General features: G+C 48.0%; 1 protein-coding gene across 1 annotated transcript in view; it reads left to right on the top strand.

The window, feature by feature from the left end:
* Positions 1-15,405, top strand: part of XPOT (exportin for tRNA) — a 28,370-nt gene continuing 12,965 nt past the window's right edge. Inside the window, exons 1-11 of the mRNA XM_078874902.1 lie at positions 1-74; positions 556-670; positions 5,485-5,567; positions 5,873-5,929; positions 6,903-6,972; positions 8,023-8,241; positions 11,040-11,224; positions 12,376-12,544; positions 13,706-13,942; positions 14,367-14,405; positions 14,703-14,765. Coding sequence (XP_078731028.1) covers positions 596-670; positions 5,485-5,567; positions 5,873-5,929; positions 6,903-6,972; positions 8,023-8,241; positions 11,040-11,224; positions 12,376-12,544; positions 13,706-13,942; positions 14,367-14,405; positions 14,703-14,765 — 1,197 coding nt within the window. The 5' untranslated portion in view covers positions 1-74; positions 556-595. The remainder of the gene's footprint in view (positions 75-555; positions 671-5,484; positions 5,568-5,872; positions 5,930-6,902; positions 6,973-8,022; positions 8,242-11,039; positions 11,225-12,375; positions 12,545-13,705; positions 13,943-14,366; positions 14,406-14,702; positions 14,766-15,405) is intronic.

Raw genomic sequence — 15,405 nt, 5'->3', positions numbered from 1 at the left:
TGGCGCACGAGGGGTGGGGGGTGGGGGGCCACGCGTTAAAACATGGCGGCCACCACGCGTGGTTAACGCGAACCGTGAGTTAACTCGCCCCGATCCAATCGTCTCGCCGTGATAAGTTAACTGCGGACGGAATGCGCGCGGCGTCTGCTGGCGTGGACGTGTAAGCCGTGATTTAAAAAAAAAAAAACCGCGCGCGAAGTTTTTACGCGTCAATGCCGCCCGACGCAACGTGGTTAGGCGGCGTCTGTCCCGTCACCGAGGGGCCTACGCTCAGGCTTCGGTTTGAAATCCAGGCGAGGCCGCCTAATTCACCGGGTGGTCGTGGTGTCCAGCTTTTGAGGGTTTAACGTCTTTAAAGCTGAGTGATCATAGTTACTGCTTTTTTTTGTATATAGTATCACTTACTTGTGGTCAATTACAGTTCTAGAGACCGCTTTTGTAGCTGAAATTACAATAGCGACTTGAGTAACAGCACTTAACATTCGGCCTCACATGGTCAATTTGCTCTGCTGTGTGAGTTCCCGAGCATTGGTGCGTGTGTTGTTTGTTTCGCAGGACCAGCGAAGACGACAACCGACGTCGTCGTAGCGGTTAAATGGGCAGTGTTGCGATGGATGAGCAGGCGCTCCGGGGTTTGGGGCCCGTGGCCGATTCGTGTGCGCAGCACCGGGTAAGCGAAGCCGTCTCGTCTCTCTTTTACAATTTTATCGTATCATTTAGAATGTACTTCAACCTTTTTGTCGATCCTTTGTTGGATGTGTATGCATGTAGAACTTCTTGCGCGCACCGTACGTCGCCAACCGTGCTACGTACGTTAACACGGGAAGGGCAATCAAACTGAACGGAAAGTAGTTGTAAAGCGATTAGTTTGCAATCTAGATGGTGGCCCTGGCCTATGCCGTGTTAGTCGTCTGTGGTTGTTTGACCATACTTCACGTCGGTCAGCCAAGAGTTGGTGAAGTGGGCAGAGGAGCTGATGGGGAGGGTGGCCCAGATTCGATTACAATATAGCTCGCCACTGATGTGGTTCGTGACCGGGAATGGAACTCGAAATTTTCCCGGCCTCTGAGCGCATTGCGCCAGCCGCTATGCGACTTGCCCACGCCGTGATGTACACACACATGTTCTGTTAAAGAAACACAACATTAACTTTAAAGAAAGACTCGTTATGAGACCACGTTTAGTGATTTTTGTAAGTAAGAAATTGATAATCGGCCATGATTTGGATGGAAACCTCGCAAACCGTGCTGTCTCCCAGCCACGCGATCCAGCAATCCGTCGGTCGGTCTCCGACACACGCGGTCGGCAATTTTCTCGCGAAATCTGCCTTGTGAAACGACATCGCTCCTTTTTAGAGGGGCTCCATAGTTTGTTGTGCAGGAAAAGAGAATATTTTCAGAGGCCTCTAATCAATTGCGGGTGGCTGATTCGTCTCGTAGGCCCAGTGGGCGCGTGCATCGCAACATCTCAATGCCCCAGCAACATTGGCAACGCGTGTCAAAACAGATTCGCCCGTAGCGCCAAGTATGATGCAACGCTTGCGCACAGCATACACCAGAAAGAGATGCGTTACCGTTGCGTATGGCTGTAATTGGAGTGAGCAGTCGGTTGTGTTCGTCCATAAGAGGTGCAATTTGGTTGCAACGTGCCTCTGAGCTCATCACGCATTCCGCCATCACCCTGCGTCTGATGCAATACACTCGCACATGGCTGCAAGAAGTGGTCAACCTCATGTGTGCTCTTGCCGTTATAAAACACCCTTGTATAATTAAACGGTTTTTAAATTCTTGGCCTATGACCAAACCACCCATATTTCTCCTGATCTAGTTAGATATCGGAAGCTAAGCGGAGTTAAGCCTGGATAGTGTTTGTCTGGGTGAGCACCGTGCACTTGTCATAGGGCTTGCGTGGCTACGTGGTGGGCAATACTGGACCTCTTTCCCTCCCATACCAACCCATACTGACTGGGGTGCCACGGTGGCGAGGTGTTAACTACTTCGCCTGGTATACAGGAGGTCGTGGGTTCAATCCTGACGTGTGTACATTTGGAGTTTTCATGTTCTCCCCGGGGTCGCTTGGATTATTCTCCGGATCCTCCGTTTTTTTCCCTCCACATTTAGAATCCACATGCGGTTTGGAGTATTTGGCTGCTATAAATTTCCACATGATAAGCCACTTCGTTGAGCTATCAAGAGCTATATAGCTCGATGGCCCTTATCTGGTAAGATAAAAAAGGCTGTCTTGGTCAAAATACCTGCCACAACCTGCACAGTGTTGGGAGGCCCTCTTGCAGGGCACAAACAATACGGATGTGAATGTACATATTTGCTTTGTGACAAAGCAGTGGGAGGTGTGGGTTTTTTTATTTCCCGAATATTTGCTATTCAAGCAAAAGTGTGTAAAAATGTTGTGCAAATGCCTTGCTGGTTATGGATATGGTGGCGGGGGAGGGGGCAGATACCCCTCTAACATGCACAGAGGGATCAAGCCTATCCTGAGGGCCCTTACGGTAATAGGGTTCATGGCCCCCATTGGCAGTTTGTTGTGATGTCTGCCTTTAATCTAGCTATTTGGATGTGAGGCTCGGTGGATCAGACAAATGTGTTAAACTCCCAAGCCCCTCGGCTGCTCCGTATGCATCTGTGTAGAGCTTCGCGGGGTTATCTGCTCCGGGTAATCTGGTTTCTGCCCACGTGAAGACACACTCTCATGAATAATATAATTGGCCACACATCCCAATAATGTGGGTTCCTTCTGAAATAAGAGTCTTGACACTCGGTGAAGCTTCATAGATAAACAAAGGGTATCATTATGATTGTAATGAAGTATGGACGTTAGTTACAACCTTGGTTAACACCAGGTAAGACCACATTGAAATAGTGTTTGTTTATATAAGGAAGGTCGCTTTATTGGACTGGTTTTTCAACAAGGGTAGGTGGTGGACGCAATGCAGAAATAGCAAATTTAGGGGACCGTAAGTGAATGGAAATGGATTTAACATGAGCAAGCTCTGTGTAAACTGGTTGTATATTCACATGCCTAGCTCATTTTACTGTTGAACACATGCTCACTGGTTTAGCTTGTCAATACATATGCTTGCTGTATAACCTAAATGTCACTGCTCGAACTGCTACAATACATGTTTGGGTTATGATAGATACAAGATAGGCACGGTATAGTTTGAATAGCCTAGACTTGTTGGATGTCCACGCACTGTTAAAAAGAGCACTTGCATTTTTATTATTATTTAATTGGTGCCATTTTGAGAACCTGGAAAGAATGATCGAATGTTGAAATTACACTCGGAATTTAATGGATTGTGCACTAATTCTATGAGTCACAGATGTTATGTTGGTTGTAACGTCTGGATGTAGGTAAAGTGTAATGACAATTAACTTCATCATTGTGTGCTTGTCTTGAGTTGTCCAAGTGTTTTTCATGGTTGAGGAAAATAAGTACTTGTTAGTTACTAAGTACAGTATTGCAACAAGATGTTCATGTTGTGCCACAACAACATGTATAATACCCATTTAGTTTTGGCACTTGGGTTTTCAAGTCTCATAAGTTGGTCTCAACTTCACCAATGACTGGAACACATCGCATGACATTTCTTTGTGCGTGGACAAATTCCAGCGCTTAAAAAATATTTTATTCAATCTTGATTTGAAGCTTTCGTGACTGCAGGCATCCATACTCTTTGGTTCTTTTTTTTATTCGTAGCACAGTGGGTGATAGTGCTGTATACTCACCTTTGTTGGCCAGAGGTCCACTTGAGTTCTGAGAGGTCGCTGAGATAGCCCTGTCCGTGGGCCATTCTCAAACCAAGGGTTGCACTGCTGTGGGAGATCCGAATGGTTTGTTCATCTTGTGGCATGCCGATATCACACGAGGAATATTTTTTTATTCTTAACAAGTTTTTGGCTCCTTTTGTTTGCGTGAAAATCCGTTGGGAGCCATGCTTACATTGTGCTGAGACCTCTTGTTGGCAGTTTCCATTGTTAGTAACCCATTGATTTATTTTGGTTGCTCCCGAGTACGATTGCTGAATGTGCAATTTATTGTTTGCACAGGCAGAGATGGTGAGCCGCGTAAAAGCTGTTTTCAGCCTGATGGAATTTGTTTTGTTCCTACAGATGTGCGTGTGTGTTTGGTGTGTCATTGAGAATGGTAGTGTAGCGGTTAGCACGCTGCGCTACGAACCAGGCCACCCGAGTTTGATTCCCGCTCACTGCCAACACCAGTGACGATTATCTGAACTGGTCCTGTGCCTTCCCTAGGTCGACTCGGCCTCAAATGAGTAACTGGTGACATGTCAGCATAGCCACTGGGGAGACAAAGGCGGCCGGGCGTGGTGTTGGCCACCCACCCCCTCGTGTACCGTGCCAACCTTGATAGGTGCTCGCTCTCTAACAGCACTCGCCCCCACCAGTGTTCATGCTATACGGGGATCTTTGTTTTTTGTTTCATTGAGATCTAGTGCTCGCATTAATTGAAGGCACCTGCACAATGCCTGTAATATATTGTCTCATGTGAGATTAACTTTAGACGTTGAATAACCATGAAAAAAGGCAGATTTTATTTAAAACTGTTACGTACAACATTTTTTTATATTGAAATATGGGTCTGAATGTTGGTAGTATAAATACTACGGAGGCGCACATGGTGTGCACCTTAGAAATCAGGTTTTACATTTATATTCTGGAGGAATCTGATGATTTATGAAGCTCTATCTCATCATGAGGATGATGGGGATTTTCAAGAGTAGGCCGGGCCAGAAACGACAGGTGAGAAATTAGGCAGGTGTTGGTGGTAACAGACGAGCTGAAAAAAGTCAACTCGGATGGTTTGGGGCATATCGTTCATACTTGCACTGGGACGAAGATGATGAGCATGGAAGCACCAGGGTGGAGAACATGAGGAAGGTCTAGAAAGAGGTGGATCGGAGTGGTGAACCAGGATACGTAGGCCCTGTGGAGTGGAGGTGACGATTGATGGCCCGTGCCCGGGAGTGGGTGGAGAGAGAGTAACACCAAGGCAGACTCCACATGAGGTAGGGATCATTCTAGGAAGAAGTAAAATATAGTATTTTTAAATCCTTTATATTAAGTTCGCTTGCTTGCTTAGGACCGTGCAAATCTTTCGGTCATTTTTTAACCCACTTCCCGTGATCCAATCGAGCTGACATTTTGCACAGACTCGTTGTCCGTGACAATGCATTTTCGTAAAAAATTTTTTCCAAAATTGTACACTGTTTAGGGAAAAATAAATAAATATTTAATTACCACTTGTTTAATGCTGCCAGACAATCTGACCCATAGGTGGCAGCCATCTCAAGCCAGAGGACGATAGGACTCTAGCCGCCCCGATGCCACGCATATAAAGGATTTATAGTGAAAAACGTTGTTTTTACGGGTTTACTTGTTGTTAAATTGTATTCGCTCGCTGGGTGTAATGACTGTGGCTTTTTCTGTGGCATTTGTGTAGGCATTGGCATACTTTGAACAGCTGAAAGCCTCCGAAGATGGCTGGCAGCTGTGCGCCGATGCCCTCATTCGTGGTTTCTACAGGTAATTAAAAGCGGCGTGTAATCCTGAGAGGAAAGCTCTGCAGTGTTCTCTTGTGCGGAGTTCACGTCCATGATGTCACCTGCTAGTGCCACTCCCAGCCTAGTTTGGCCGTGGTTCAGAATCTGTTAACACAGCAACAAGCCTCAGTTTGTCCGACTCTCTGTGGTGCCAATTTTCTGGCACGGTTAACAAGGCAGACGTACCACCAAAAATAATCTCACGTTCTTGAATGTACCTTGAGGATTTGACACAATGAAGGACATTTTGGTTCGGCTAACTCTGTGCGTGTGTGTGTTTCCTCTCAGTGATGACCACATCAAATTCTTCTGTTTTCAAGTACTGGAACATCACATCAAGCACAGGTGCATTACTTCTCACGAAGTCTGCGAGACTTATTGACACCCAACCAAACGGGCATTTCACTTTTACAAGTTCTCTAATGAGGTGTCCTGTATTTTACTGCTCGTGTGCTGGTTGCATTTTGAAAGCTTGTTTTATATTGGTGGTGAAAATTCTCCCAAATAAACCTCGCAATGTGACTTATTTCGATAACGGGGTGTAGTGATGCGTTGTGTGACATCAGATTTATCCCTCTAAGACCAAAAAAGGAGGATTTCTCCACAACTCTGGCTGTCGCCTGATGAAGCTGGCTGTAATTACTGGTGAAACGTCGTACTCAGATTGTTAATGTTGTGGGTTTACTCTCCAGCACACCGATGTGCTGTCATAGTAACGGATTGACATGTTCTTGTTTACGTGACAAACCTTATTAATTGGCTTTGTCTGGTGGTGGCAGGTTTAAGGACACATTTATATTTCCACCATCTAACCCAAAAACCTGTTATGGAAAGTTTGTGGGGAATAATAGCCATTTTTAAATCCTTTATGTTAAGTTCGCTTGCTTGCTTACGACCGTGCAAATCTTTCGGTCGTTTTTTAACCCACTTCCCGTGATCCAATCGAGCTGACATTTTCCACACAGACTCGTTGTGCGTGACAATTAATGTTCGTGAAAATTTTTTTCCAAAATGTTACACTTTTTAGGACAAAAATATTATATTTAATTACCAATTGCTTAATGGTGGCATGCAATCATCTGACCCATAGGTGGCAGCCATCTCAAGCCAGAGGACGAGATGACTCTAGCCGCCACGCATATAAAGGATTTATAGTGAAAAACTTTGTTTTTACGGGTTATACTTGTCTATACTTTTGAGGCGTAAGCAATTAGAAAATAACACTTCCTACCCAGGAGCAAAAATGGTGTTACATAGTGTAATCTTTGAGAGGCTTTTAACGAGAGCCTCCCGTGCGATTTCTTGTCTGCCACCGCAGGTATCCGGCGCTGCTCTGCGCCCAGCGGCAGCTCATTCGGGACACCATGATGACCTGGTTACAGACGCAGGTGCGTGCGTTGGCGGGGGTGACCCCAATTTGTAGACATCCGCGTCGTCGTCGTCGTCGTCGTCGTCCTCTGCCACGATTGATCCACAGCTGGATCAAGGACTCCCAAAGCTATCGTTGTCTCTCGCCCAAATGCAACGGTTCATCGAACACCTGCGCACGAGCCCATTGCATCGTTCCATCCCTGCGGTGGGAACGTGCTCGCAGGTTGTTAGTCCTGACCACCGGCATTCATCCCTTCTAGTTTTGATATTCTGCCTGTGCCCACTTTTGTATGTTCTATAATACATGTGTTCCACTTTCTGTTCCTCCTCTAAAAGTTTAGTGTGCTCATTAAGCGACTTAAAAAATATGTATTGATTGGACATTGTCGTGAAACGACCACAACATATGTGGAACTTGAACAAAGCTGTTGTTAAAACCCACCACCACCCGACACAGCCAACTAGTAAGGGTTGTCACGTAAACAGAACGTGCCGATTCGTCACTAGTACAGCACCCCGGTGTATTGGAGAGCCAATCCACAACTCTCCAACACACCGGTATGCTGTACTAGTGACGAATTGGCACGTTCTGTTGACGTGACAACCCTTACTAGTTGGCTGTGTCGGGTGGTGGCGGGTTTTAACGATACAATTTTGATTTGAAGTTTTCGTGACTGCAGGAATCCATACTCTTTGGTTCTTTCGGTAAAGTCAGGTAGGTAGAAAAAATAAAGAATAAAAACACAAGCAATCGTCATCAGGTAGAAAGATACAGCAGTATAACTGCTGTACACATTTATACATTTACGTGATCTAACCCAAAAACCTCTTCTGGATGGTATTGGTCGCGAAAGCCTACGTGTTAAATTGAACAAAGCTTCTATCTGGGCAGAATTCCCAAGTGCAATGAAAGAGTGATTCATCCAGGAGTTCCCTCTCCTGGAGGCCCTACCACCAACAGCTGTGTGAGCGAGCAATTTTGGTGTCGGGCCTTTTTTTCTAATCACATTCCTTGTCCCAGCTCCGCGCTCCTAAAGGTGCCTCCGTGCATTTGTTGTTCCTCGCAGACCGTGCGCGACACGCCAGAGAAGCCGTTTGTCCGCAACAAAGCGGCCCAGATCTTCTCGCTGCTCTTCATCTCCGAGTATCCGACCACCTGGCCCAAGTTCTTCTTCGACGTCCTCTCCGTGGTGGGCTCGGCACCAGGCGGGGTCGACCTCTACCTACGAATCCTGGTGGCCATCGACGTCGAGGTGGTGGACCGCGAGATCCTGCACACGCCCGAGGTGCGGGGCGGGGGGGTGATCATTGTCCCTGCTCATAATCAACGTTTTTGGGTTTAGATCGCGTTATTTATAAATGTGTCGTAACCCTCCACAACCCGACACAGCCAATCGGTAAAAAAGTGTCACGTTGACCAAAGACAAATAGTTCACTGCTTTAGCCCACCGGTGTGTTGAAGCGTGAAACCACAACATTTACAATTTGAGTACGACGTTTTGCTGGTAATTGCATCCAGCATCATCGGGCAATCTAAACCTAAAAACATTGATTATGAATAATATTGGTCGCGAAAGCCTACGTGTTAAATTGTCCCTGCTGCCTGCACCACGATCACCGCCACCAAAACAACAACAACGTGTAGCCTTAACACACTGTTGGAGCACATGCTGCTAGCGAGCACCTCATGAAGGCCGGCACGGTGGGTGGCCAGCACCACGCCCTTTGTCTCCCCAGCGGCAATGTTTACACGCCTCACCAGGTACTCGTTTGAGGCCAAGCCGACCTAGGGAAGGCCCAGGACTAGTCACCAGCATTGGGAGATGTCCAATATCCATCCTTGAGTTTAAGCCAGTTTTGCAACGGACGTGCAATGGTGAAGTTCCAAAGAGTCCCCTATCTGATCGCTGTGTGCATTCGTGATGGATTGGACTCCTCCATAAGAGTGAAAACACAAGTGTGTTTGGTTTTCTTGAGGTGGCTCAAGAGTTGTCCTGCGAGATCATCAGCCGGGTCCATTGCGTTGCACAAGGTGGTGCATTGCGAGCTGGGAGAGGTTCCAAATGGAACGTATAACCCTCGCTCGGCCCAAACCGCACACTTAACCCAGCGAGCTGACCTGCCCGTGGTTTTCTTGCTAAAGACGTGTGCGGAAATCATCGTGCAGCATCCTTGCTGATGAATCATCCAAGCCCATGGCAGTTTTCACCTGGAGCTGGTTCACAACGGCACTGCCACACACCTCTCCACTGTTCCCATGGAACGTTATGACCAGGCTGGCACGTTTTAAAATCTAGGTCATAGGTCATAATCAGTTTCAAAGAATGCCTGGTTCCTTGCAGTGAAAATGAGCACTCGATGGGCTCTTGGTAAATCGTATGACTATCAGACTTATTCCGCGACAGACAGATTGAGTTTCTCAGAATTCACTCGTTTGTACAGTCACCTTTGAGTTATTTTAGGTAATGACTGTGGGGAGGGGCTGCCCGAATGAAAAGAAAACCATGTCAAAGCAAACATATGTAAATGTGGCCACAAAGCATACTATGTACATTGAGGATGAAGACTTGTATTAATCATTTGTCGATTCATACCTATTAGTATTGGTAGACTTAATTTTTGAACGACTACTCTCCGCTACCTGCCGGAGCCAATCGAATCAAGTTGTCGCCGGGAAAAATATGGCAATCGATTTGTTTGGCTTCATGCAGCAAACCGGAGAACGAATGTTGACATGAGCCAGCAAAACATTGACCGTTTTACACGATGATTCGCTGAAGGTTCTATCCAGGGCCATCGGGCGTTAACAAAGCGTGTCTCTCACGTTGACCTTATTACTTACACGACGATCAAACGCGAAATAAACTAATTAAGAATCATAATATGGGTCGTGAAAGCTCGCGTGTAAACTGTGACACGTTCTTATTGCTTCTTAATCGGGTCACTTGCCAGCGTATTTGTGATCATGAGGACCTTGAGTTTCTGACCTTTTAAGTGTGACGAGCTGCTAATAATTAAACCAGCCCGCATGTGCATTTTATAATCGCATGCTCTGTATGTGTTTATTAGAAACATGTTCATTGGAAGCACGGTTAATCTGCAACCTGAACTGTTATCTCATCGCCCTTCATGGTCAATCTACTGTTAGATGAAAGGCCTACTCCAAATTTGTTGCAACTTTTGGCGGTCCTGCAATGTGACCATTATTAGGAAGCCATTGGAGCTATGGACTTTTAAATCTGGATTGAAAATAAATTTTTTTCAAACCAGATTTTTGTGTTTAGTTTGTTATCCTTCCCTCGCACCTCTGATTTCGCGCGGTTGGCTACGTACGGTCCGAAAGAAGTTATACATACGTCAATCCGCCCAGCACCTACACACGGCAACTCGATCCAGTGCTCCGTCTCCTCCTGTGGACGTCCTCACCGACGCGTGTTGTTCCTTGGCTACCACTCCCGTTATTATTCTTGACCATTGGCCATCATCCCCTCAAAGCCAAATGACTTTTCCTTGTAGTCCGTCGCCATGGTAATAATGTGCGATGATATGAAGAAGGGCCATTGCTCCAAACATCGCCCAATTAACAAGTCATTGTTTTATGTCGTTACTTTTTTTCTTCTTGGTTCTTTCGGTAAAGTCACGTAGAATGGAAATAATAAAAATAAAACATAATAAAATAATTCTCACGACGTTTCGGCCACAACGCAAGCAGCCGTCCTCAGGTGAAGAACAGGTCTTATCGATAAGACCTGTTCGTCACGAAGATGAATCCCTGCAGTCACGAAAGCTTTAAATCGTCGTTACTTTTCTTTACGGTTTTAATGATTTCATTAAACCCGGGCGTGTTCTGTGTGTATGTTGAACTTCCTTCGCACCTTACGTAGCCAACCGTTCTCATCGGAGGTTGCGGGGGGGGCGGGAGCGGGAAGGAGAACCAGCGAAACACAATGAGCAGTTCTACAGAGTTTCCAATTCAGAATTTAGAGGAATGGGCTGGTGATTTAACGCATGGGTCCTCACTCTTCGTGCGTGTGTGCGTGCCTCGCCGTGTAACGCGTCGCGTGAAATCGCGTGTTGGCGGTAGGAGGCGCGACGCAACATCCTCATCAAGGACCACATGCGTGAGCACTGCGTGCCCGACCTGGTGGAGTCATGGTACCAGATTCTGCACACCTACCAGTGCAGCAACGCCGAGCTCACCTGCCTGTGCCTGGACGTCATCGGAGCCTACGTCTCCTGGATCGACATCAACCTCATCGCCAACGACAGGTGCGCACACGCCTCTTCTGCCTGGACTACCTCGTAGCCTGCTAGGCCTCTTCGTTGTTGTATAGATGTAGAACTTCTTTCGCACCGTACGTGGCCGAACGTGCCAATCGGGGGAGGTGTTGGAGAAAGACTACAAACTAAACGCAAAAAGCAGTTTTGAAGAAATTAGTTTCTAATCTTAGATTTTAAAAAGTGCATAGCTCCAGTGGCTTTCTAATATTGGAAGGAAGAGCGTTCCATATGGCCGCGAAAGCACATCTCAAAGCGTGCGATGCGGCGACTGTCTTTGTTCGATGGTTAGCCGAAAAGCCGCTGCTGCTCGGTGATTGTAATTGGTGTGGTGGTTTAAGCTCCTTGACGAGATCAGCAAGGTATTGTGGTTCATTTATTGTTTTGTCGAGTCTCGAGGCAAATTTTTATGAGGGTCCTGCTCAGGTTTCACATTGGGGTTAACGATGTTGCTGCTGCTGTGCGTGATCCCAATTGAGCAATCTGCAGGTAATTTTCACCATTGGCATATTTGGCCAATACCAGTTACAGTATTTTATTTATTCATCATCCCACATTTACAATTGTAATCGATTTTGCGGGTTTAAATTTTACTTTTGTTTTGTTTTTAAGTCCAGGTAAGAACTCGAACAGGAGTCTCATTTGGAAGTGGCCTGGTTCACTAAAATGACAGAAGCCAATAGCGTCAAAGCACAGGAGAACATTGAAGTTAAATAAAATGCAGCAAAAACGAGCAAATAGAAATCGGTGCAAACGCAATCGTTACAGAAAGAAATCAAATCAAACCACGCAAACATTCAAATAGATCTGACAAAGTTCACTTCTAAAACCCAATCGTCGTCGTAGTGTACCAGTTAGCGAACCTGGCAACGTGGGTTCAATTCCCGCTCACGGCCAACACCAGTGACGATTTTCTGAACCGGTCCTGGGCCTCCCCTAGGTCGATTCGGCCTCAAATGAATACCCGGTGCCGTGTGTAAACATCGCCACTGGGGAGACAAAGGCCGTGGTGCTGGCCACCCACCCCCTCGTGCGCCGTGCCGGCCTTCATAGGTGCTCGCTAACAGCACTTGCCCCTACAGTCTGTTAAGGCTACACGGGGGGGGATCTGTGTCTTGTGCGGGGTTGGCTGCCCGTCGCAGGTTCGTGGGGCTGCTGCTGAGCCACCTGTCGGTGGACATGCTGCGCGAGTCGGCGTGCGACTGCCTCTTCGAGATCGTCGGCAAAGGCATGGACCCCGTGGACAAGACCAAGCTGGTGGAGCTGCTCAGCCAGGTGCTGCAGGCCGCCGGCTTCTTCAACCTCAAGCAGGTCCGTGGCTCCCACCCCTCCGCACCCTGAGTTGCGGCGTCGGCAGGAGACATTTGGAGCACTTGCGAAGAACGTGTGTGGTGTGTGCGCGTGTGGTGAGCGGTAGTGTAGCGGTTGGCGCGCTGCGCTATGAACCCGACGGCCCGAGTTCGATTCCCGCTCACGGACAACACAAATTATGATTATCTGAACCGGTCCAGGGCCCTCCACTAGGTCTATTCGGCCTCAAATGAGTACCTGGTGCGGTGTGTCGTGACGTCAGCCACTGGGGAGACAACATTGGCCGGGGGTGGCGTTGATCACACGAGCCCCTCGTGCGCCCCATTGGCCTTCCTAGGTGCTGCCCGTTGAACAGCACCGGCCCCAACAGTCTGTTGTGGCTCTATGACGGGAGGGATCTTTGTATTGTGACCAGTCACCCGCATGCACAAGCAGGCTCTGCTTGGCCGTATAGAGGGCGCTAAATGAGCATGGCATGGGTTGGAGATGGGTTAATGTGGTGTGGGAAGGACCTGGTTTTCTGAACTTGCTAATGACCAGTTATTGTGGTGTCAAGATCTGCCTCTTTGGAGGAGGCTTGTGAAGGACTACTGGGCAGTTTGAGGCAGCTGTCTGCCAGCAACCATGGAGGGAGGAGGAGCGATGTGATCAACTTTACCATGACCGGAAACAAAGTGCCCACCTGGAATTCTGAGATTGACCGTATTGATGCAGGCTCTGCCTGCTCTTCATCCGAACAACAATTTGCTTCATCTCATGCTCTGTTTCTTCAAGTCCTGTGAAGTGTCCCGTTCATCTCGCTACAGTCCCATTTACCTGGGGGCCGCGGTGGCCAGATGTTAACTACCTTGCCTGGTATACAGGAGGTCGTGGGTTTGATCCCAACCCTGACGTCTGTATATTTGGAGTTTGCATGTTCTCTCCGTGGTCTCGTAGATTTTGTCCGGTTCCTCCGGTTTTTCCTTTCACATGTAGAATTGACGTGTGTTTAAGAGTATTTGGCTGCTGCTCTAGATGTCCATATCATAAGCCACTGCGTTGCGCTATCATGTGTGGCCAGGTCACACAGCTCAGTGGGCCTTACCTGCCTAGTATAAAAATAATCACTCCCGTCCGTCTCACGAGCAGCTCGTTTGTCCCCCACCCCTCTTCGTTTTGCAGGATGACGACGTGGACTTCCTGGCGCGCTTCTCTAAGCTGCTCAATGGCATGGGGCAGAGCCTGCTGCAGAGCGCCAGCAAGCTGGCGAAGAGCGGGGACGTCGCCAACTCTGAGCGGGCGCTGAGCGGCGCCGAGAGCAAGGTGCCCGTCGTGCTGGAGCTGCTGGCGCACGAAGACGACGACATCTCTCTCAACGTCACCACCTTCTGCTACGACTACCTGCACGCTGTCAAGCAGGTGCCGCGACTCTGCCACCTACTGGTTGTACGAACGGGTGCAGTGGTTAATGGTGCAGCGGTGCAGCTAGTTGTGCAATGGTTAACACGCGATACTCTGCACCCGGTAACCGGACCATCCGGCCACCCCCACTGCATTCGGCCAACACTAGGGTAGTGTGGTAACGTGGTAACGTACGGTCAAACAAATCCTGTGACCAGCACGGCGTTTGTGTCGTCAAGCAGTGGATTGATTGCATCGCGTATCTGCGGAACTCTCGTTTTTAAGCCGTTTTAAACTTTATTTCTAGTTTTAAACTGTGTACGTGCCCTCTGCCAACACGTGAGTGAGTAGGTACCTTACAGCCACCACGAATGTTAAAGTTAAATAGCACAACATTCTACCGTGCTTTCTAATTTCTTCTACGTGTTACTTACATTTGCAGCTTCCGTCATTGTCAGACCAGCAGAGGGCAAACGTAGAGGTAAGTGTGCATGCATTTTGAACACTGTTTTGCGTTTTGTCGGCTGGACTGTTGCATGTTATCGGATTTCGGAGTCTTGATCAATCACAGTTGCGGTTGTGTGATTTGAATGAAAAGGCCACACAGTGTGTTGTTGGTGAGTGCTAGTTATTTGTTAGCTGTGCTTGTACGCCAACTGCCAACGCAGCAGCAGCAGCAGCCGCCTCGCCAAATAATTTGCTGTAATTGTAGATGTAGTTGACCCTGGGTCTGGCAGGTTTGTGTCTAAGCTTTGAGCTTTTGTTTTTCCTCCCGTAGGCGATCCTCATGGCCATCATAAAGAAGCTCGCATACGACGAAGAGTTCAACTTCGAGAATGAGGTACGGGGGCTGGGGGTCGTTTGCTCTGTGGTTGTTTGTGGTACCTCCAGAGTGCAGCGGTTGAACACCCAGGTTGACTTCATGGCTTGCTATTCATGGCCCAGGGGAAGCCCCAGTTCTGGCACGGAATCGACACCGGGGCCTGGGTCTGTGTTGGCCATGCTGCACAAGCAGTGAGCCTCTACGGCGGTGTTCTTCACTAATTTTCAGAGGAGGAGCGGGGGACACTTTCGCCGATAAGATGTCATCGGTGCGAAGGCTGCCACACGTTTGAAACCATTGGTGTTTGACAGCAGCACGATTATGGGGGGGGGGGGGGGGGTGGGTTCACATTTGTGTATTGTCAGGGGCCGCAGGTCAGGGGCCGCCAGTGGCCCGCGGGCTTTGCAATGAAGAACACTGCACTACGCACTAGCGCGCAACTTCCATTCCATTTCTTCCTTCATTCCCTGCTAACTGTGGCATCAGTGGGCCCTCACCTGGAGGAACACATTTGTAAAAGAACACATTTGCCTTAAAATGAGATTGTAGAATAGGTGACGTTCCGTGCAATGGCCCTTTGTAGATATTCCACGACACTGGTGCATCAGAACATCGCCATGCTGATGCGCACATCTCCTTCATAGATGGAAAATTAAAG

The sequence above is a fragment of the Lampetra fluviatilis genome, chromosome 40 (assembly GCF_964198595.1).
Source record: "Lampetra fluviatilis chromosome 40, kcLamFluv1.1, whole genome shotgun sequence".
In the NCBI taxonomy this organism is placed as follows: domain Eukaryota; kingdom Metazoa; phylum Chordata; class Hyperoartia; order Petromyzontiformes; family Petromyzontidae; genus Lampetra; species Lampetra fluviatilis.
The sequence above is the reverse complement of the archived record's forward strand: the minus strand, read 5'-3'. Positions and strand labels throughout refer to the sequence as shown.